Source organism: Zophobas morio, unplaced genomic scaffold (genome assembly GCF_036711695.1).
Source record: "Zophobas morio isolate AGI-343-1 ecotype UQ-CSIRO unplaced genomic scaffold, CSIRO_AGI_Zmor_V1 ptg000099l, whole genome shotgun sequence".
NCBI lineage: Eukaryota > Metazoa > Arthropoda > Insecta > Coleoptera > Tenebrionidae > Zophobas > Zophobas morio.
The window spans coordinates 322,875-344,581 of NW_026972204.1; the positions used below are offsets into that span (position 1 = coordinate 322,875).

At 23.1% G+C, this 21,707-nt stretch overlaps 2 protein-coding genes and 1 long non-coding RNA gene across 3 annotated transcripts; 1 reads left to right on the forward strand and 2 right to left on the reverse strand.

Annotated features, from left to right (window-relative positions):
- Window positions 1-121: 121 nt before the first annotated feature.
- On the forward strand, window positions 122-10,413 carry LOC135144378 (ATP-dependent RNA helicase DHX8-like). Its single transcript, XM_064076423.1, has 25 exons — window positions 122-148; window positions 235-354; window positions 415-482; window positions 542-685; window positions 851-937; window positions 1,071-1,179; window positions 1,391-1,537; window positions 1,728-1,865; window positions 2,105-2,179; window positions 2,247-2,365; window positions 2,687-2,793; window positions 2,939-3,050; window positions 3,157-3,281; window positions 3,337-3,431; window positions 3,497-3,631; window positions 4,270-4,370; window positions 5,983-6,054; window positions 6,496-6,585; window positions 7,688-7,807; window positions 8,021-8,072; window positions 8,175-8,319; window positions 8,375-8,479; window positions 8,985-9,059; window positions 9,115-9,186; window positions 10,269-10,413. The coding sequence occupies exons 3-25, from the start codon at window positions 441-443 to the stop codon at window positions 10,411-10,413; spliced, it is 2,412 nt and encodes an 803-aa protein (XP_063932493.1). The 5' UTR covers window positions 122-148; window positions 235-354; window positions 415-440.
- A 2,928-nt stretch (window positions 10,414-13,341) lies between these two features.
- On the reverse strand, window positions 13,342-17,270 carry LOC135144433 (G protein-coupled receptor kinase 5-like). The gene is made up of 14 exons (XM_064076478.1): window positions 17,214-17,270; window positions 17,118-17,155; window positions 16,735-16,824; window positions 16,522-16,610; window positions 16,306-16,422; window positions 16,101-16,230; window positions 15,872-15,913; window positions 15,739-15,795; window positions 15,226-15,297; window positions 15,068-15,111; window positions 14,640-14,699; window positions 13,839-13,923; window positions 13,703-13,747; window positions 13,342-13,561 (listed from the first exon to the last, which is right to left on the reverse strand). Exons 1-8 carry the CDS (start codon window positions 17,264-17,266, stop codon window positions 15,770-15,772), a joined length of 585 nt encoding a protein of 194 aa, XP_063932548.1. The 5' UTR covers window positions 17,267-17,270; the 3' UTR covers window positions 13,342-13,561; window positions 13,703-13,747; window positions 13,839-13,923; window positions 14,640-14,699; window positions 15,068-15,111; window positions 15,226-15,297; window positions 15,739-15,769.
- A 329-nt stretch (window positions 17,271-17,599) lies between these two features.
- On the reverse strand, window positions 17,600-18,929 carry LOC135144387 (uncharacterized). Its single transcript, XR_010283117.1, has 4 exons — window positions 18,854-18,929; window positions 18,466-18,552; window positions 18,320-18,404; window positions 17,600-17,680 (listed from the first exon to the last, which is right to left on the reverse strand). It is a non-coding gene; the product is annotated as an uncharacterized LOC135144387 (long non-coding RNA).
- Window positions 18,930-21,707: the final 2,778 nt, after the last annotated feature.

Below are 21,707 nucleotides of genomic sequence, written 5' to 3' on the forward strand. Positions count from 1 at the left end.
CTTATTATTATGACTATTTTTGTTATCATCATTTATTTTTATATGATTATTATTAACCCAATAGGAGAAGATTTGAGTGTTTTTCCTTCTGAAAATTTTAACGATGCATCGACCAATCCTACAGCTCCATCTTCAGTCAGAGCAAAAAGTTTTTTTTTTAGTTGCATGATAATTAATGAAACGCACGTTCTTTGGGGTCGTAACACTCACGTGTTGTTATGATTTTTCTTTCAGATTTTGGTAGCTTTTTTACCGGAATTTCTACTCTTCCGGAAGGTTTTAAGCTAAAAGACGCCAAATCTGGTCGAAAAAGGCGCACTGATAATGAAGAATGGGTTCTTAAACAGCTTCGATGTAGGCCACTTCAATACTTTGATTGGGTTAGGGCTATTTAACGTGTTTTTGATTGGACAGCGGCTGGAGTTTTACAGCCAGATTATATGGACGTTGAGGATAACCAACTTTTTGATCCTGATGAAGATGTTTGTATAATAATAATCATAATAACAGTAATAATAATGGTAATGATAATTGAATATAGCTGGAAGCCGAGGAAGATATTGAAATTATCCGCGTTGAAGAAGAGCCGCCGTTTTTAGCGGGCCAAACTAAACTTTCCATCAATTTGTCTCCAGTAAAAATAGTGAGGTGTGAAGGCCACATGGCTCATGCCGCCATGACTCAAGTATAGTTTATTATGAATTTAAGTATTATTATTTGTGATATTCTATACAATCTTTTGATATCTCTATTTCATATTAAAAAAAATACTTTAAATTCATAGTAAAAATATATATTTTGATATACATGTACGTATTTTTATGAAAAAGAATTTTTTTTACTTATTTAGACGGCTTTATCAAAAGAAAGAAGAGAAGTACGAGAAGCACAAAAACTCGCCGAAATGGATGCTATTAAGGAAAGAGATATTAATAAGGTTACTTTTTTTTTATTTCTATTGGTGTTTATCACTATTATTGCTTTTATGACTGGCTAGTCTGTATCATTGTTATTGTTCAAAAATTTTTTTATTACTTTTCAAATATTGCATATTTTTGTAATAAAAAAAGGCTTGGCATGACCCCACGGCTTCCGCCGACGACCGCGTATTGGCTCACGGGACCAAAGAGCAGATATTCCGCTCCAACGAGATGCCCGCGTGGAAAAAAGCGGCACATGGTAACTCATAATTATTATCATTATTATTATTGTTTTTTGGTGAATTTTTGTAATTTACTATTTCCACGTGTTTATAACTTTTTTTATAGTAATCATATACAATCTTATATATATCTTATATATATTATATATAACGACGATACTAATTTATTGTATAAATTTATTTATTTTCACTTTTCTTATTTATTTATTATTATTTCCGACTTTTTAGGGGATAAAACAATGAGTTACGGGAAAATAACAAGTTTAAGTATATTAGAACAACGCCAGTCGCTCCCTATTTTTACTTTACGGGAAAAACTTCTTCAAGCCGTCGATGAAAATCAAGTTTTGGTTGTTATTGGTGAAACGGGTTCCGGTATATTATTATTTATTCTTATTTTTTCGTTATAATATTATTATTTACTATTTTTAATATCATAATAATGGGTTTTTGTGACTAAAAATAATACATGCATACATTATAAACAATAACGAAATAAGGTAATCAATAAACTTTTGTTTAGCTTTTAAAAACAAAGTTTATTTAGTTGAAACTTTTTATTAAGGAAAAACGACGCAAATGACACAATATATGATGGAGGCCGGCTATTCGCTCTCCAGAAAAATCGGCTGCACCCAACCACGAAGAGTCGCCGCCATATCCGTCGCGAAGCGCGTGTCTGAGGAGGTTGGCTGTCGCTTGGGTTCATTATTATTATTTTGATATTTATAAATAATGAAGCTGATTAAAATGCTTATTACTATTTTATTTTCTATTACTTTTTTAATTATAAAAATATATCAATAATAATCGTGATTTTTATTTTCGTTATAACTAAATAGCCTATTTAAAAAGTTTCTTATTATTATTATTATTTATATTTATTAGTTTTTAATATTTATTCTATTTTTGTATTCGTCTTGATAAAAAACGCCTTAACAGGCGTTGAAGTCGGTTATACAATTCGTTTTGAAGACTGCACTTCTCCTGAAACTAAAATAAAATACATGACGGACGGTAAGATATTAATTATTATTATCTTATAATTATTATAATAATTATTATTAATTATTGCTTTAATAAGGTATGCTTTTGAGAGAATGTTTACTTGATAAGAAGTTGTCTCAGTATTCCGTTCTTATGCTTGACGAGGCGCATGAGCGGACTATTAACACAGACGTTTTGTTTGGCTTGTTAAAGAATGTTATTATTATTATAATTATTATTTATTATTATTCTTGATAAATATTAAATTACAATAACACTTGCTATAAATTATAATAAAGAATGAAAAGTTACAGATTTATAAATAATATATAAAAGAAGTGTAAATGAATAATCAAGTAAAAAAATTATATAATAATATATAAAAGGAAAAAAATATTATATTTTTTTATAATATTTGAAATGATTATAATATTTGTTTTTAATATTTATGTATATTACATTATTTATTCTTTATTATTTTATTATTATATAATTAAATTATATTATTTGTTTATTTATTATATTTACTATGTTTAGGTTGTTAAAGAAAGACCGGATTTAAAGTTAATTGTTACTTCTGCTACTCTTGACGCGGAGAAGTTTTCAAGTTACTTTTTTAGTTGCCCCATTTTTACTATTAAAGGGTTGCTTTATTTATTTTTTATAATGAACTTGAATATTTTCATTATATTTCCTGCAAAGTTATTTTTATAAACTTTATTATATCGTGAATAGTTGTGATTATTTTTTTATATTTCACATGAATCAATTAGAAATTTTTTATTGCAGGCGCACATTTCCTGTAGAAATTTTATATTCAAGAGAACCAGAAGAAGATTATTTGGATGCTGCGCTTATCACAGTTATGCAAATCCACTTGAATGAGCCACCCGGTGATATCGTATTATAATTATAATTATTATTATTAGTAATATAATAGCATTATTATAATTACTGTTATTATATTTTTATTTCACTGTTTCACTATTTTTTTTGTAAAAAAAAAGCTCGTATTTTTGACTGGTCAGGAAGAGATTGACACGTCCTGCGAGATTCTTTATGAGCGTATGCAAGCGTTGGGTCCCAAAGTCCCAGAACTCGTTATTCTTCCTGTTTATTCTGCCCTTCCGAGGTATCCTCCAGTAGTAATAAAACATCACTTTTTATTAACAAGTTTTTATTTTTAGTGAAATGCAAACACGAATCTTTGAGCCTGCAGTCCCCGGCTCTCGTAAAGTTATATTGGCCACTAATATAGCAGAAACTTCACTAACAATTGACGGTTTCTTTTTTTATTTATTTATTTATTATATTTGTTGATTATTCATTATCCGTTAATATTATTAGGTATTTATTATGTGGTTGATCCCGGCTTTGTAAAACAAAAAGTATACAACCCAAAATCGGGCGTAGACGCGTTGGTCGTTACTCCAATATCTCAGGCGCAGGCCCGCCAACGGGCTGGACGGGCAGGAAGAACTGGTTTATAACGTTTATAGAGTTTTTTACTAGTTAAAGCATACGTGGTCGCGTTTGTAGTCGTTGGTTTATTAAGTAAAGGGAACTTTTTTAACGTGAAATACAGCCAATTAAGTAGCTGCATTGCGTGCTTTCTTGATTATATATAATGAATTTGTTGTTTACTATTTGATGTAGCAATTTTAAGTATATTTTATTGGTTACTACTATATTTTAAGTGTTGCATTACAATTTACTGAAAGGTAATTGGTATTATGATACCAATCAGTTTCTTTATTTCACTTTAAAATGAGTTATCATCTGCTACCGATTAGTTTTTAACGTGCCATAATTTAATTTTTTCGTGCTCTTTGTAAAGGTCTTTAAATGCCCTTTGCTTAACCAATGAACTTTTTCTTTTTTTAGTGAATTAAAAAAAAAATTCTCAATTTTTTTTATAAACTTTTAATTAAAGTTTTCGTATTTTTTTTTTTACTTTTTTTATTAGATTATCTCCATTCTAAATTGTAAATTAAAAAGTTTAATAATTTTTTTAAAATGCCATAAAAACTTTTAATTTAGTTTATATATTAATGAAAAACTTCAACGAACTTTTATTTTTTTAAAAGTTTTATATAAAACTTTTTACAAATTTTTTTTAGGCGTTGGCAAATGCTACCGTTTATATACTGAAGCTGCGTATCGTAACGAAATGCTACAAACGGCAGTGCCTGAACTTCAACGGACCAATCTCTGCTCAACTGTTCTTCTATTTATTATTATTTTTATTTCTTTTTATTTATTATAATAATTAATGTTTATTTTTTTTATATTATCACTAAATATTTTTTTCTTTATTATTCTTTTTATTATAGTGTATTATTCTTATTTATTAGTTTTATATTTTACCTTTTAGTATAATGATTATTATTCTTTAATTTTTTTAATTTTTATGATACTTTTTACTTTTTTCTTTATAATTATTTTGATCTTTTCTTATATTTTATTATTAATTATAATACATTCAATATAATTTTACTTTTTTTTACATTTTTATTTATAATCTATAATTATTATACTTTTTACTTTTTATTTATTCTTTACTATTTTATATCTATAATTTTTATTGTTCTATTGTTTATTATTTTTTCTGCTTTACAATTATTTATTATTTAACATCTTTTTTTTTATTTATATTATTATTATTGTTAATATATTAATTTTTTTTATAAATTTTCTCATATTTACTCAAATTCTTGGTTATGATTATCATTGTTATTATTTATACTTTTCTTGTACATTATATTTTTATTATATATTTAAATAATATTTAGTTATTTTTTATTAATATATAATTTTTTTCATTATTTTCGTATTTAATTATTTATTTTATTATAATATTTTTTTTTTACTATTTATTTATGGATTATTACTTTTTAGTCATTTAATATTTTTTACAAAATTTTTATCTTTATTATTATCAGTTTTTATTTTATTTTTTACTTTTCATTTTTATTCTATTAATTTTTTCATTCTATTTATCTTTATTGTTCTTTTTTCTAATCCTTTTTTTGGTATATTTATTTTACCATGTTTATTATGTCGTAATTATTTTTAAATTATTATATTTGTTCTTATTTTTTTTTAGTTTGTTATTTTTTAAAATTTTTTATTATAAATTATTTATTATTATTACTATTAGTTATTAAAATAAATTTTAACTCTTAATTATATGTTATTACTTTTTATTACATATTTAAAAAACTATAAAAAATATATAAAAATATAAATAATATATAATAAAAATAAAAAGACATAAATATATTATAGAAAATAAAAATGAATAATGTAAAAAGTAAATAGAAATATAAAAAAAAAATAAATATTATGTATATATTTATATATGTTTATTTTACTTTTTACATTCTTATTTTTATTATCACACTATCCAATTTTATTTATATATAAATTATTATTATTTTTTTAATCTTATTTTACTTTTTAAATTTATTTATCGTATATTCCTCTGCTTAATAATATATTTTTTAATTTTTTTTTATTTTTCTATATTTTATTATTATCTATTTTTTTTTTAAATGTTTATTTTACTTTTTATGCTTTAATATTCTTTTCATACAGTACAATATTTTTTATATATTTTTTAAATAATTTTTTTTAATACGTCTATCATACTTTTTATTCTTTATCCTTATTTTTTATATATTTACTGTTATTTTTTATATCTCTATACTTTACTTTTTATACTGTATTATTATTTTTTATATATTACTATTATTTCTTTTATATCTTTATACTTTACTTTTTATACTTTATTTTTATTATTACATTTTATATTTTGTAAAACTTTATTTAAGGTTTTAAGTTTGAAAGCGATGGGCATTAACGATTTGTTATCTTTCGACTTTATGGATCCGCCTCCCGCCTCGGTGCGTGTATTTTTATTATATTTATTATTATTATTGTTATTATTATTATTATTATATTTACTTATTACTATTATTATTACTGTTGTTATTATTTGTATTATAGTTGTTATTTTGTGCTATTTATTTACTTTTTATTTTTTTTATATTTATTATATTTTTCTAAGTACTATTTTATTATGGTTGAAAACTTTTATTATAATTAATGATTACTGTCAACTTTTTTATTAATAAATTATTAATAGAAAGTTTTTAAAGTTATTTTTATTCTTAAATAATAATTACTTATAAGTTTGAACTATTTTTATTTTTATTACTTTTTAGTTTTTTAATTTTTATTTATTTATTTTTAATAATTTTATTATATTATTATTATTTTAAAGCAAATTATATATAAAATATAATAAACTAAAAAAAATTAATTATCAAAAAATTTTTTTTAAGACTTTAATAAGTGCGATGGAGCAGCTTTACTCGCTTTCTGCTTTGGACGATGAAGGCTTATTAACGCGTCTCGGCAGAAAAATGGCAGAAGTGTTTAGAACTTTATATTTTTATTTAATATATATTTTTTGTTGTTGAAGTTTTTGGTGAGTATTTTATATTAAGGTTTAATATGTTTACTTTGTGTATGTAAAAAGTTCGTTTGTGCTGCTTTTTTTTGGTAAATTTTTATATGAAAAGCGTTTATTTATATATTATATAAAAAATTTGCTTGAATTGTAGTTTTTGTGGAACTTCTTTTAACTTCGAGATCGCTGTCCAGATCTATCAGCCACTCTTTAATGCTCGTAAAGAAGCACTAGACTACTGCGCAGGCTAAGGGAATTGTTAACAATGGTGGTGTAGTCTAGATGTTAACTATGGTAGAAATGATAAAACAAGAATTAATTCCTAGTTGTTGAGATTCTTACTAGTGTCGATCTGTTAGCGTGTAATCTGTTAGGTTGTTTCATCTTAGTTTTCAAACCCTAACATGGTGGGCAGATAACGAAAGAAAGAATTAAGGTAGTCACGCTCAACGTGCTAGAGAAGAAAGTCCTACTTTACTAGAACAAAATAACAACTAGCAATATAGAAATGCTAGCTCAGTAAAATGTTTTGCTACAGCAGAACGGAAAAAAGTAGAAACTGGTAGTTTTCTACTTTCACGGGTCGGTCCTAGGCGGCCTAATGGTTTACCACTTTTCCAGTTTTGGAAGAATTTTCCATGTTAAAGTTTCTTTCATTTATTAGATATTAAAGTTTGTTTCAGTTGTAGTTTTTGGGCGAATTTTTATATTAAAGCTTCTATTTTTATAAAAAGTTTGCGTTTGTGGTATTTTTTGAAATATTTATTATAATAAAAGTATTTTTTTAAAAAACTTAGGCTACTGTTGTAGTTTTTATATAACTCTTATATCATTATCCTTTTTATAATAATTATTTAACAAAAAATTTACTTATTTTCTTTGGAACTCTATATAAAAAACTTTTTATTATTTTTTGTTTAACATAAAATTTGCGTCTTACTCTCTAGTTTTTATATATTTTTCTTTTATTGTTTTAGTTGTAACATTACTTTTTTTATAGAAAAAGGCCTTTTTATTTATAATTGTATAAATATTTAAATTTTGTATAAAAATTTTATTATTAGTTTCCTTTGGAGCCTCCACTATCGAAAATGTTGATTCAAAGTGTTGAGTTGCAGTGCAGTGAAGAAATTTTAACGATAGTTGCTATGCTAACTATCCAGGCCGTATTCTATAGGCCAAAGGTTTTATTATTATTACTATTATTAATTATTATTATTATTATTATTATTATTATTATTATTATTATTATTATTATTATTATTATTATTATTATTATTATTATTATTATTATTATTATTATTATTATTATTATTACTATTATTATTTATAATTATTAGTAAATTTTTTTATTTCATTATTTATATTTTTTATTTGTTCCCCTGATATTTTTATAGGATAAGCAAGCTTTAGCTGATAGCCGGAAGGCCAGGTTTCACCAACCTGAAGGTTACTATTAATATTATAATTATTACTTATTATTAATTACTATTATTATTATTACTTATTATTAATTACTTTTTTTATTTTTATTATTATTATTATTATAAGGCGATCATCTAACTTTATTAACGGTCTACAATTCGTGGAAAAACAACAAGTTTTCCAACATGTGGTGCCACGAAAATTTTTTACAAGCGAGAAGTTTACGACGCGCACAAGATGTTCGTAAGCAACTTCTCAGTATTATGGACAGGTGGCTTGAACTTTGCCTTACTTATTGCTGTTAATTTAATATTTTTTACTTTTAGATATAAACTCAACGTTTTGTCCTGCGGAACAAACTTTAACAAAGTTCGTCAGTGCATATGCAGCGGCTTTTTCCGGCACGCAGCTAAGAAAGACCCGCAAGAAGGGTTCGCTTTTTTATAACTCTTATACTGTTTTATATTTTTCTTATATTTTTTGTTTGTTTCTTATATACTTCCATTTATTTTTTTATTTATATTTTGTATGTTTAATTTTATATAAAAGAATATATATTAATGTATGCTATATTAATTTTTTTTATTTTTATATATTTTTTTTTATTCTGTATTTATTATATATTTTATATTCATTAATTTTATATTTCTTTATTATTCAATATATTATTATATGTTTTTTTTTATATAAATTTTATTTAGTTATTATATTATAAAATGCTTTTACATATTTTATTTTTACTTATTTTGATTGTATTTAAATAACTATTTATTTATTCCTTTTTCTTAATAATAGTTACTATTTTCACATATATTAATTTAAGATTTATTTTATTAGTATCACTATATATTATATTTTTTATTTATTTTTACTTTTCTTATATATTTTATTTATTTATTATCACATTTATATATATTTTATATACTTTTATGTTAGTTATATGACTTTAGTGGACAACCAACACGTTTATATTCATCCGTCCTCTTCATTATACCAACGTCAGCCGGAATGGTTTTTTTTTTCTTTATCAAAAGTGTATTATTAATATTATTTATTTATTTTTTAGGGTTGTTTATCACGAGCTTGTTTTAACTACAAAAGAATACATGCGGGAAGTGACAGCTGTGGAGCCTCAATGGTATAAATAACTATAATAATAATAATAATAAAATACAATGATAATATTAATATTTTTTATAGGCACATAATACAATTTTTTAGTAAAATATTAAAAAATTGTTAATCTTTAAAGATAATACGACATTATTTTAAATTTTTTAAGATATAAATATTATAATTATTAAAATAATTTATATTGAAATTTATTTTAGTTATTATTTTACCGTATAGCATATAACCACGATGATTTAATTGATTTATTTTTTGATTTCATTTTAGAATCTCTAATTTCCCATTACTTTTTATATAATTCAGATAACGTATTGTATAAATATTGTTTACTTACCTTTTTTTTGTTGAATTAATATTTTTTTTAATATTACTTACTATTGATAATTATTATTATATAGTAATAGCGTAGCCTTGATTAATAATAATCAGTATAGAATAATATATTTATTATAGGATTTTAAGTAAATAATAAGAACTTTTAATTAATAAACTCTTACAAACATATTAAATTTATTAATATTATTTACTAAAAGTTAGTTTTATAGATCACTTAATAAATTAATTTTTTTTATATTTAAATTTAAACTTAATTTAAATTATCATTTATGTATATTATATTATACTAGTTAAACTTTGTTTAAAAGTTTATTATATAGGTTACTTGTTAATTATTATAACTAATAAAATTTCTTTTAAATCCAATGTAAAATTATTTCTCTTTAAAATTATTAATTTTAATTTCTATTTTTTATCAGTTATTATTTTTATTATTATTATTGTGATGGTGGTGGTTATGTTTGTAAATTTCAAATTTAATAATCACATTTCAAAAAATATTTTATGAAAATAATTTTGATTAATTTCACTATTTTTTTAAATTTTTATTTATTAATTTTATTTATAATGAGTAAAACTTATTATTTTAAGGTTTGTAATTGTTAATCTTATAAATATTTTTAATAAACTTTACTAAAAGTTATTAAATAATTTTTTTTAATCTAATATAAAAATTAAAATTGTTTTTTATTAAAAAAAATACTTTTTTGTATATTATATTTTTTGGGGTAAACTTAATATTTATGCTTTTAGGTTTGTGATTTTTGCGCCTTCCTTTTTCAAGATTGCCGACCCAACTCACTTGTCTAAAGCTAAAAGACAGCAGAAGATCGAGCCGCTTTACAATCGTTACGAAGAGCCAAACTCGTGGCGAATTAGCCGACTAAGAACTCACTAATTACCGATTTCAGTGAAATTTTCTGCTCTGATAAAGAGATTGCAATTTATTAAAATTAAAATAAAATTTAACTTTTTTGTATATTTTTGTTGGCCGCAAATATTCGCTTTTTAAAAAATATATATTTAATTGCTATGTAACGTATATAATAAGTATACTAGGGAAAGTAGGATATAGATTTTTTGTTTACTGTTGTAGAACAATAATGGCTGCTATATATTTTTCATAGAGATGAATATGTGTTCCGAATAAAGCGCAATTCTAGTTTAGATTCCTCTGGAAGCACAATAAATTTTATCTGTCTCTTTTGCTTCTTCCTCTTGCTTGCGGGTTTTTTTTTAATTCCTCTTTTGAGGTCGTTTGGTTATTGTATAACATTACTAAAGCAAATTTATTTTTTGTTAAAGCTACAAGAATAATTAGTTATTATGAATTTCATACTTTCCCATTAGGATAGAATATTTTATCAACTTATAAGCCATTCATATAAAAATTACTCTTGGCTTCTAGATTATTATAAATCCTCTTAAATCGTTGTATGCCTTTCATTCTGGGTTACTAACTTTTAGAAATAAAATTTGATTTTTTTAAGACCTAACAATAATAATGATGCTTCAAAGGGCTAAAAGTAAGACCAAACAGTAAATTCACTGTTAATTTTCATTTGGTTTTACTTATAAACACTTAAAGATTTATCGCTCGTCTCATAAAATTAGAAAAAACAATTCGTCCGGGCTACTGCTTGGCTTTGTCAGACTTTTTATGTATGAAAGTGTATATTTCCAAGTAAACTGCATTTTTATTAATAATAAGCAGTCGTTTGTTGCGTTAATACGTTACTGAATTTTGTTTTAACGTTACATAACTTTAAGCATTTTAATTGGAATTATGTATTAAAAAATTATTAACAAAATTAGTGTACTGACTTGACAAGAGAATCTAATAATAATATAAATGGAGTTTAAAAGAAGTAAAAGATATGCTTCACCTGCACTTTTATATTCTAGCCGGTATGGACTTAGTACTATCAGTAAGGAAATTGTAAAGAATAGATAAAAGTAAAAAAAAAAAAAGACAAAAACTATACTTTTATTGTAAATCTGTCGTAAAAAGGCAATTTTATTTACTGTATTTGGTAATAGAAATACCCTAGACGGTGAATATATGTAAAAAAATTCTGTCTTTTCTTATTCCAATAAATTGCGCAGATCCTTTGGTTTGAGTAGTAATCGAGTTATGACTAGTCATATATATATCGTGTAATTTTTAGTTTATTTTTAACAGATTCGCTATAGTTAATGAAAATCGTTATCCGATAGGTGTGGATTTTATATTATGTATTATTTTTTCAAGTGTTTAAATTATTATCTGTGGATGTATTAGCTCCCAGTATGTTTTTGTGTCTTCCTAACTGGGGTTCTCTTTAAAAGTTGTCACTATTTAAAATATTTACCGCGAAGACTACACAAAAAGTATTTACCGCAGCACAAGAAGCTATAATAAAATTTAAGGTTTTATTATTGTACAACGTTCCGAGGTACCCTAAGCCAACAAAATACTTAGTGCAAGCCCCTATAGCTTATCTGAAAACTTTCCTTTTAATTTGTAGTTGTTGCTTCTCACAATGCTTTAATCTTTTATATGAGTTCCAAGAAAAAGTACACAACCATAGCTTATATATTCTGGAATCACAATCACCCCATCTTGAGAAAATGCGCAATAAAACTGAAAAAATCTAAAATAAATTTGGGAAGCCACCATACGTATAGCTTCTTGTTTAAAATGAAAAAACAATTAACAATTACAAAGTAATAACCTTAAGATCAGTGTAAGCCATCTTAAACTAATAGTTTAAGACGATACGCCCATGCGTATACACAAGTAAAGACGAAAAGAATAATTTAGTATTTTCAGAGGAGAAGGTTTAGCTTATCAACAACTAAATAATATCATTAATGCAGCATAAACATAAGCAAATAGTAGCCTCACTGCAAATAATTTAATAAAAATTCTTTTTATTACGCCTACACTTGGGTTTAAATTTGTTTAATATTCCATGTAGTTTAGTCATTATTTTCGGTACTTTTCTCTATACCCTTAAGCGGATTTTCGTAATTCATGTGAGCTTAACGTAAGACTAGAAAGAAGGTAAAGTTTAACATAGTTTTTATAGTTTGGTTATTTTCGTTAAAGTAATAGAAAGTCTTTACAAGCTAAAACTTTACTTGTTCTTCTCTCGACATCCTTTTCTTGCTCAGCTTTTTGTTTTGGATTTAGTGTTAAAAAAAAAATTCATAAACAACTAAGGCACAGAATCGCTATAAATCATGGAATTGAGTATATTTTCGTTGTTACTCCTTTCATTAGTTTTTTAATTCCGGAACACTCGAATAAGCCTAACGAGGTGGAAAAATTCTTAGTATTTTCCTGGTCCGCCACTTTTTTTTGGCAAAGAAAACGATCTTCGTAAAAGTATTAAGAGATCTCTCGCCTTACAGCCAACCACATATGGGGAAGCTAAATTAGTTAATTATAAAAAAAGTTGTTAGATTCACGACTTATAAAAAAAAAAGTTTTGGTAAAAATGTTGCCCGGAATTAATTTTTGGGAAAGAAATTGAGTCCTTTTTTTATTGGCATTAACCTTTATTACATATGCTACCAACTTTATACATAATTAATGTTTTCAATTGCTTGGAAAAGAAAAACTTTTATATAAAAAATCTAAAGCAAATAAAAATCTCGCTCTTATTATCTATATGTTTACAAAAATAATCTTTAAAATTTTTATGTTCATCAATCAAATAAAAAATTAACTATATTAATTAACAATAACTTCATAATTCATTTTTTTTTTTAGAAAACAAATCGACTCAACTTTATTTTTTCTTATTTTATAAAACTTTACTTCCACTAAAAAAAGGTCCATCGCACACTTCTTTATCGCTACTGAAGTATTTGTCCTTATCCTTATAATTTATTACTTCCTCTTCTTGAAATTCTTTCATTGCTGTTTGCATCTGGTGTAGTAGCATTTTTTTTCCAATTTCATTAATGATTGCAGTTGCTTTAATTAAAGATGTGTGCGGAAGAGAATCGTCGGCTCCAAAAAGAAACGGAACAGCAATGGCTAAATGAACAGCATAAGCCTATTGATTTGTAGTTCAGAATCAAAGTTAGGTCTGAATTAAAAATTTATAAAAAGAAAAATAATCCAAAAATAGCAGTGTTATAATTTTTATGAAATCACAGAACGTTTAAAATAAATTGCAGTCTATAAAATAAATTACCAAAGCTGCATGGATGGGTGTAAATTTTTTTCTTCCAAATTTAATCTTTTAATAAATAATTGATAATAATTTATAATTTTATTATACGCGTGTATAAAAATTAAAGAATTTTTTAACTAGATTTAAAATTTATAACTTTTCTAAACTTTTGGCAGTTATAAAGGAGCGGATCCGTTTTTTTTTCCTGTTCCACCCGTGGCTCGCTGACTGTTTGGATTTTACTATTTTTATGCAGTAGAAAAGATTAGAAATTTAAATTCTTTAAAAAGGAAAATTAAAAATTTAAAAACTTTTTTAAATTTAATTTATGCATTTTTATTATTTCGATTTGTACAAAAATTATATTAACGGTTACTTAACTGGGATTGTGTTTAGAAAGTACTTTAATTTTTATGAAATCAACTTTTTTTTTTGCTGATTTCTTAAATAAATATAAATATACTATTTTCCCCCCCTTTCCTTATTTCAGTTATTATAATAATAATGTTAGTAATAGTCATTTTCTATAATTTTTCTACAAAAATAAAATATAAAATTTACCACAAAAAATTTTAAGGATCCCTTATAAAATAAAATATAATTAATATTTATATATTAAACTGAATATCAATATTTTACGTTTTAAATGCTATAACACTTAATTATTATCTATTTTAAATAAAACTTTATTATAAAAATGAAATTTTATTTAAATTTATAACAAATTTTCTACTTTTTTTTAAAAATTCAGTATTTTAGTTAAACTTACAATTATTATATTTTAGGCTCATAATTTAGTAAGAAAAAATATATTTAAATTTATGTTTTCCTTAACAAGAGTTTAATAGCTTTTGAAAATAACTTTGTTTAGATTACTAAAATCAAATTGTTCAACTTTTCACTTATTTATATAATTTTTTTTAAATGAAATTTATTTAATAAGTTTATATGAATCTACTATTCTCGGAGTTTGAGCTTGGAAGCAAGTTTTTGCACTTTTTCAAAAAGTTTGTTTATCCTTTTTAGAAACAAGAAATAGTAAAAAGAAAACAAAGTTAAAATAAACTTAAAAAATTTTTACCGTAAATATCATAAGCATATATATAAAAGTAGCTTTTATTCAACGGGAAGTTAAAAATAAATAAAAATACTAATAAACATGAATATTTTAATATAAATATTACAACAAAATAATTTATAAAAGTAACTTTCAATAAATAATTAAATAAAATTTTAAAAACATAATAAAATATTTTTAATTATCATTCTTATTTATAATAATAATTCAAAGTAAAAAATTTTTTATGATAAGCAACTATCATAATAATAATTAACATGAAACTTTAAATATAATAATAGCAATGCTAAAAGTAAGAGTAATAATACCTGTTTCGTAGAGAACTTGGTATATCCAAAGCTGTATCGTTTATCTAATATTAAAGTTTTATTATTTAATAGTTGCTTTTTTATATAAAAAGTTTTATAAATAAGCAAAATAAAAAATTGTCAGTTTTCTTTTGAAAGATTTAATATAATAAAACCACCTCCTTAAAAACTCCACTATTGATGACTTCTTTCTGCCATTCACGACTAATAATACAGTTAAAGTTCGTATACTAATAATAATAATTAATAAATAAGAATAATAATAAATATGAATTTTTTACTATAGACTTTTTCTATTTGTTATATTTCCATAACTTAGAGTGTTGTTATTAAATCGAGCTTTTATATATTATTTATAAACTTTCACACATTTTTATGAATTCAAAATTTTTTATGAAAGATGCACTCAAAAGTTGATCTATTTTTCTAATTGTCCAATCAGAGCTAGTATTCTTATAACTTAAAAAATAACGACTTTTCGTTTTTTTTTTAAATATAAATTAATAATAAAAAGTATAAAACTTATAATATAATATTTCAATGCTTTTATGTATTAATAATTATAAATATCATTAGAAATGAAAGTTTTTATTATTGTTTGCATTGCGCTTATATACAGATAATAATAATAAGTAAAAACTTTTATTATATTACATATTATTAAAAAAAACCTTTTCTTGGTCGCGCAGTGAAAGCTCAATATTAATATACTCCGCAACTTTTCGCATCTTTTTAAGAGAATAATAATAAGAATATAATTATAAACAAAAAATATATATAAAATAAACATCAAAACTAACAAACCTGAAGAAGTTGAGACTCCTGACGATAAAATACGGTTTTCTTCTATTGAAAAAGTTTTAACTATTAATATAGTACCAGTTTTTCAAAAAAGTTGAAAATATTTTTAATAAAACTGAGAAATTTTTAGTATTATTTCAATAAATTTTAAACATTTATATTAAAGTTAACAATTATAAGTAAATATAAATATAAACTTTCATAATAAAAATGAAGGAAGATAAACATGCACCAGGAAAAAATGGCGGATCAACACGTTTTAATTGGAGAGCTGACCAAGAATAGGACTTAAAAAACAACTCCTCTTTAATAAGAAGAGCGTCCAGAAACCCAAGCCGCTCTTCTTTTTTCTTCACGAGCAACTTTTTATATAATAAAATATTAATTAATATTATGATTATCACTTATTATTAATTATTATTATTATTATTATAAACCTTTTTAATTAGACAAGCGGCAACTTCAGAGATATATTCTGGAATGACCACCTCCTTAAAAAGTGTATTATCTTTCAATTCTCTGCGAGATAACTTATGGTTTTCCGAGAAAGGAGGCTAATAATAATAATATTAATAATAATAATAATAATAATAATAATAATAATAATAATAATAATAATAATAATAATAATAATAATAATAATAATATGTTACTCGTCCTTTCAGCATCTCAAAAAGCAAACAACCAAAACTCCACCAATCCACCCAAAGTCCGTACTTTTCCTTCTTAAGAACTTCAGGCGCTTTTTTAAAAATTAATAATAATATTTAAAACTTCATAAAAATTTTATAGTTCTCATTATTTTTTATAACAAACTACTATATACAGGCCAATAATATTTCTACAAATATAATAGTTTTTCCAACCCATATAACCAATCGTTCCCGTCGTACTTTCCTTGAACGTGCCAGGCTCCAAGTAACACGCCAAGCCAAGATCGCTGATTCGACAGTGACCTAAAATATTGTTAAAATAATGAATATTTTATATGACAAACTTAAGAAATAAACATATTCATTTAATTCTAATATTTTCATAAATTTATTAAATAACAATTTTATAAAGTTATTATAAGTTTTTTACTAATTAATATATAGTATTTTTTTGCTTAATCATTAATTTTATTAATATTTATTATGTAGTAACTATTAAATTTTTAATATATAATAAATAATTCTTTACAAGATTATTGTATACTGCATTATTACTTTAATATTCGTAGCAAAATTTATAAATAATAATTAAAAACCAGCTGAGTCAAGAAGAACATTCTGTGCTTTTAAGTCTCTTATAAAAAAGAAGTTAATATTTATGATAATACTAATGATAATAATAATAATAAAACCGATATATAATATTTTTCTGGTGAAGATGCTCGATTCCTAATAGTATTTCCATTGCGTAAAAGCAAGCCTGCACGTAAAATTTTTATTAAATCAGAAAAAAAAAGCTTTTTTTGTATATAATAAGAATTTTAGTAAAATTATACAATATTAGTAAAAAAATGTTGATATAAGTAAAGTGAGCAGCAATAACAATATTCTCTAAAATAAATCTAATAATATGCGATAATATATGAAAAAAGTAGTAATAATGATATAATAAGAAATAATTATTATAACGTGTATAGTATATATAATGAGAATAATAATAATATTAAAAAAAATTCGCAGTTTTATTAAAAAAGTTTATATAATAATTAATAATAATAATAATATAAACGTTCCTGTTTTTCGCTGAATCTTCTTGATAAGTTCAGATGGTAACGAAGATCACCGCCGTCCATCATAGTCATCGCTAGAAACAAGAAATCTATATATATAAAAAAATGGAGAGAAAGTTCTATAAAAGTTTTTAAGAAAAATAATGAAGATAAAAAAGTTAAGCAAAAAAAATTTTATGATGTTTTTTTCTATAATTATATAAAGCGAAAAAATATTTTTGCTACTTATTATTTATATTTAGAAAGTTATATTATTAATAAGTTCATTTTTTAATGATAAAAAAGTTAAGCACAAAGTTTTTCTGTATAAAAGTTTATAATAAAAATTAGAGTTTTTTTATTATATAAAGCAGAACCTCAACTTTTTTTTTTTTATTTACAGCTAATAGACTTTATTAAAATTTTTTTTTAGATAATATTAATAATAAAAAGAAAATCTTTTTATATAAAAGTAACTATAACTTTATATTTATTATCAATTTTTTTTTTTCTATTAAAAAAAATTTCTTAGATGAATTCGTTTAGAAAAATTAATAACAAAGAAATCTTATATAAACTTTTTTAGTTTATACATAAAATTCGAAAAATTTTTATAAAATATAAAAAATTATTATTATTATTATTATTATTATTATTATTATTATTATTATTATTATTATTATTATTATTATTATTATTATTATTATTATTATTATTATTATTATTATTATTATTATTATTTTACTCACTTTCATTTTGAAAGGCGTACGCAAGTCTCACAATAAAGGGACTTTTGCACTTTTCTAAAATTAATCTCTCATTTATTGCCACTGTCTATAAAAAAATATTATTATTTTAATTATAAATATTATTAATATTAATATTAATTGTAAACTTCTTTTCTTGTTTTTTTTAGATGTCGTTTGTCTAAAGACTTTACTGCGTATAGATGGCCACTATCTTTCTTCTGCATGCAAAAAACCTTAAAGAAATAATAATTTACTGGAAAGAAAATTATCTCATTTATTACTTTTTATAATCAAAGTAGATGCACAACTCGGATGTTAAAGTAGACAAATATTTTTATTATAAAAAGTAATTTGAGAGGATATTGGGAAGTTTTTATTAAAATATTTATATTTATAAATTTTATAATAACTATAGAAGGAAAGAGAAATTTAATCATAAAAATATAAACTTTAAAGCTTTTGGTATTAAAAAGTAAAATATAAAGGTTTTAATAATAATATCTAAATTATCAAATTTGTAAAAACAAAAAAAACTTCTCCGAAAGCTCCTCTTCCAATAAGTCTAAGAGAGAAGAAATCTTGGTCGCTCACTTCTAAGACGCTTTCAATATATTTCCATTTTAAATAACACTTATAAAAGTTCGTTTTTAAAAATACGGTAAACACCTCATAATTATATATTATATATAATAATTTATAAAATTAACAAAATAATAAAAGAAAAGTTTTGTAAATTTTCTAGAATTTGATATATAAACCGAAGAAAATCTATATTTTGTAAAATATATATTATTATAAAGAACTTCAAACATTCTTTCTCAGAATTATCGGAAAGTTTATAATTTATTTTAAAGTCCGTTAGCCGTTAAGTATTATTACAAAATTTAATGATTGAAATCATTTAAAAGTTACTTTAATAATTTAATTTTACTTACTATTATAATACTATATAAAAAGCTTAGAAAGTAAAAATAAGAAATTAATATAAAATGATAAAATTAAATTTTTTCAGTAACTAATTTCAAGGCGGATTCGTTCATTTTTTCTATCTGAAGAAGTAGACCAATTGCTTCTTTACCAAAGAGAGTAGATTCTAAAGTAGTTTATAGCATTAATTGTGTACTATTTGAAAAAAAAATTTTTAAAATTATTGTTACCATCTAAAAGATTAGTCACAGGGATAACCAAATCATGCGGAATTAATTCCTTTAAAAAAAATATTAATTTTTTTTTCGGATGTCAACCTAAGTGAAAGAACTTTTTTTTCTTTTAGAGTCTCCTTGAAATAATTTCGTACAAAAGCATAGTCTTGTGCGGAAAAAAACTACAAAGTTTACATTTAAACACTGATATTATAATTTTAATATTGGATGATGCTTAATACTCTCAAATTCTTTAGTAGTTTCTTTAATCTAAGCCTCAGAGTTAACACTTCACTCAGCGAGCAAAACTGTAAAAAGCATTCAAAGCTATAATCGACTTTATTTTCTTTATATAGAAAAACATCTACAAGATTTTGATATACCCTAGAGGTTCACTTAGTATAGCTTCATAGTTCAATGAATTTTTTAAACTTAAACTTAACTTGATGCTTGCAAAGTAAAAGCTTTTAATATAAATGAGTTATAAAAAAAAATTATTACCTTTCCAACTTTGAGCTTGTGGGCATCTGAAAAGAAGCTGTCCTTCGAGTTTCTAAAAGTATTTATATTTTTACAACAAGTGTCAATATAACTTTTTTATAATAAAAAATAGACCATTAATAGCTTTTAAATAAGAAATGTCCGACTTTAAAGCAGAGAAATCAGGGAGTTTTGGTAGATTTTTTAACTTTAGTTGAGTTGTAGGACGGTCACAGTTTTTGTCTAATGAGATATTGCGCTTTAAAGTCTTCATATTATATCATCTATACTATCTTCAAAATATTAAAGGTTTTAAGTTCCCTTTTATTAATTAACACCTTTATTTTCGAAAAAATAAAAATGCAATTTGTATTTAAAAGTTACTAAATAAAATATTCACAAAATAAAATTTTTTAGCTAAAAGAAATAGTTAATAGCCCTATAGTAAAAAAAGTTAACATAGAGCTTTAAAATAAATTGTCAAAAGCATTCAAAACTTTATCAAGAAAAGTTAATGAGTATTCGCTTGAGTATTCGCTTAAAAATAACCAATCGTCACTGAAGATAACCGGAAGAAATATTTGTCATTTTCTTTTGGTTTAAACTTTCTTTTAATCAAAACGATGAAAAGTTAACGCTCTCCGCGGTGACTAAAATTTTTACTAAATACAATTCGCTGTGTAAAAAAGATTTAGTCAAAAAAATAAGTCTAAAGTCAATTATGGTTTTAATTATAAAGACCCTTTATATATTTTTCTTTAAAAGAAATACTATTGCTCTAATATTTCAAGCAAGTTTTCGGAAGATAAGCCATATTGGTAGTGAAATTTAGGAATGCGACCGCTTTTATATTTAAAAAAATACTGTGTATTTCTCCGCCAGGAAAGCCCATTATTTTATATTGACTGTCCCTTAATTTGGTTTTTCTTTTTCTTTTTAATAATAAGTTTCTTATTTTTGTACGTACTTAGTTTATGCACAATACCATGTATTAATTTTTAAAATTTTCTAATATTTTATAAATTTAAGTTTCCTTTCTCAAACGATTGTTTTATGTCATATTAAGTGGTAGAAGCTTAAAATTTTCCAATTTAAAAAATTAATAAAATGGAAACTTAATTCTATGACCACTTAAAAGTACACTAGTTAAATATTAAGTGAAAAAGAGAAAATAAGAAAATTTAAATATAATGTGAACGTATATTAAAATTAAAAACCATAATGCGTTAATAAATAAAAAAGCATAGTTTTGAAAATTAATATTCATAGCCCAAAGTTTTTTTTATAAATATAGACAGAACTTTTCATATATACTGACTGATTACTTATGACCAAGTTACATATAAGTATATAAAGAAATTAATATTGTCATCATTGCGTATAATAACTTAAAAGAATTTTTAGTTAAAATATCGGTTCTTAGCTTTAAATAAAAAGGGACATTTATGTATTCTATGTTTCAATATTTCAAGGCGTACTACACGAGAACCCAAGCTCATTTTAGTGCTAAATTCTCGCTTTATTGAAAAAAGTTAGCACTTTAATAGAGCTCTGCGCGAGTCAGCTTTTAAAATGTCCTAAATCTTGAAATTCCATGACGATATGTAAAACGGATAATTCAAAGTTATTTCAAATATAACAGCGAAAACTGTATCTAAAACACTTTATAAGTTCAAAGCTTCATGCCAGTGGGCATTTATAAAATATGTTTTTTAGTGACTATATGATAATTAACTTCCTAACAAATGATTGTTCTTTGTTTCTAA

Bases quoted from the DNA above. Each gene is read 5' to 3' on its own strand.
- LOC135144378 (XM_064076423.1), top strand. From the start codon at position 441: ATGGACGTTGAGGATAACCAACTTTTTGATCCTGATGAAGAT. The intron at 6,055-6,495 runs GTGCGTGTATTT...ATTTTTTTTAAG, and splicing joins TGGATCCGCCTCCCGCCTCG to ACTTTAATAAGTGCGATGGA. The intron at 8,320-8,374 runs GTGGCTTGAACT...TTTTACTTTTAG, and splicing joins CTTCTCAGTATTATGGACAG to ATATAAACTCAACGTTTTGT.
- LOC135144433 (XM_064076478.1), bottom strand. From the start codon at position 17,266: ATGGAAATACTATTAGGAATCGAGCATCTTCACCAGAAAAATATTATA. The intron at 16,231-16,305 runs GTTTATAATAAT...TTATATAAAAAG, and splicing joins CCGCTTGTCTAATTAAAAAG to TTGCTCGTGAAGAAAAAAGA. The intron at 15,914-16,100 runs GTGCATGTTTAT...CTTTTTCAATAG, and splicing joins TGATCCGCCATTTTTTCCTG to AAGAAAACCGTATTTTATCG.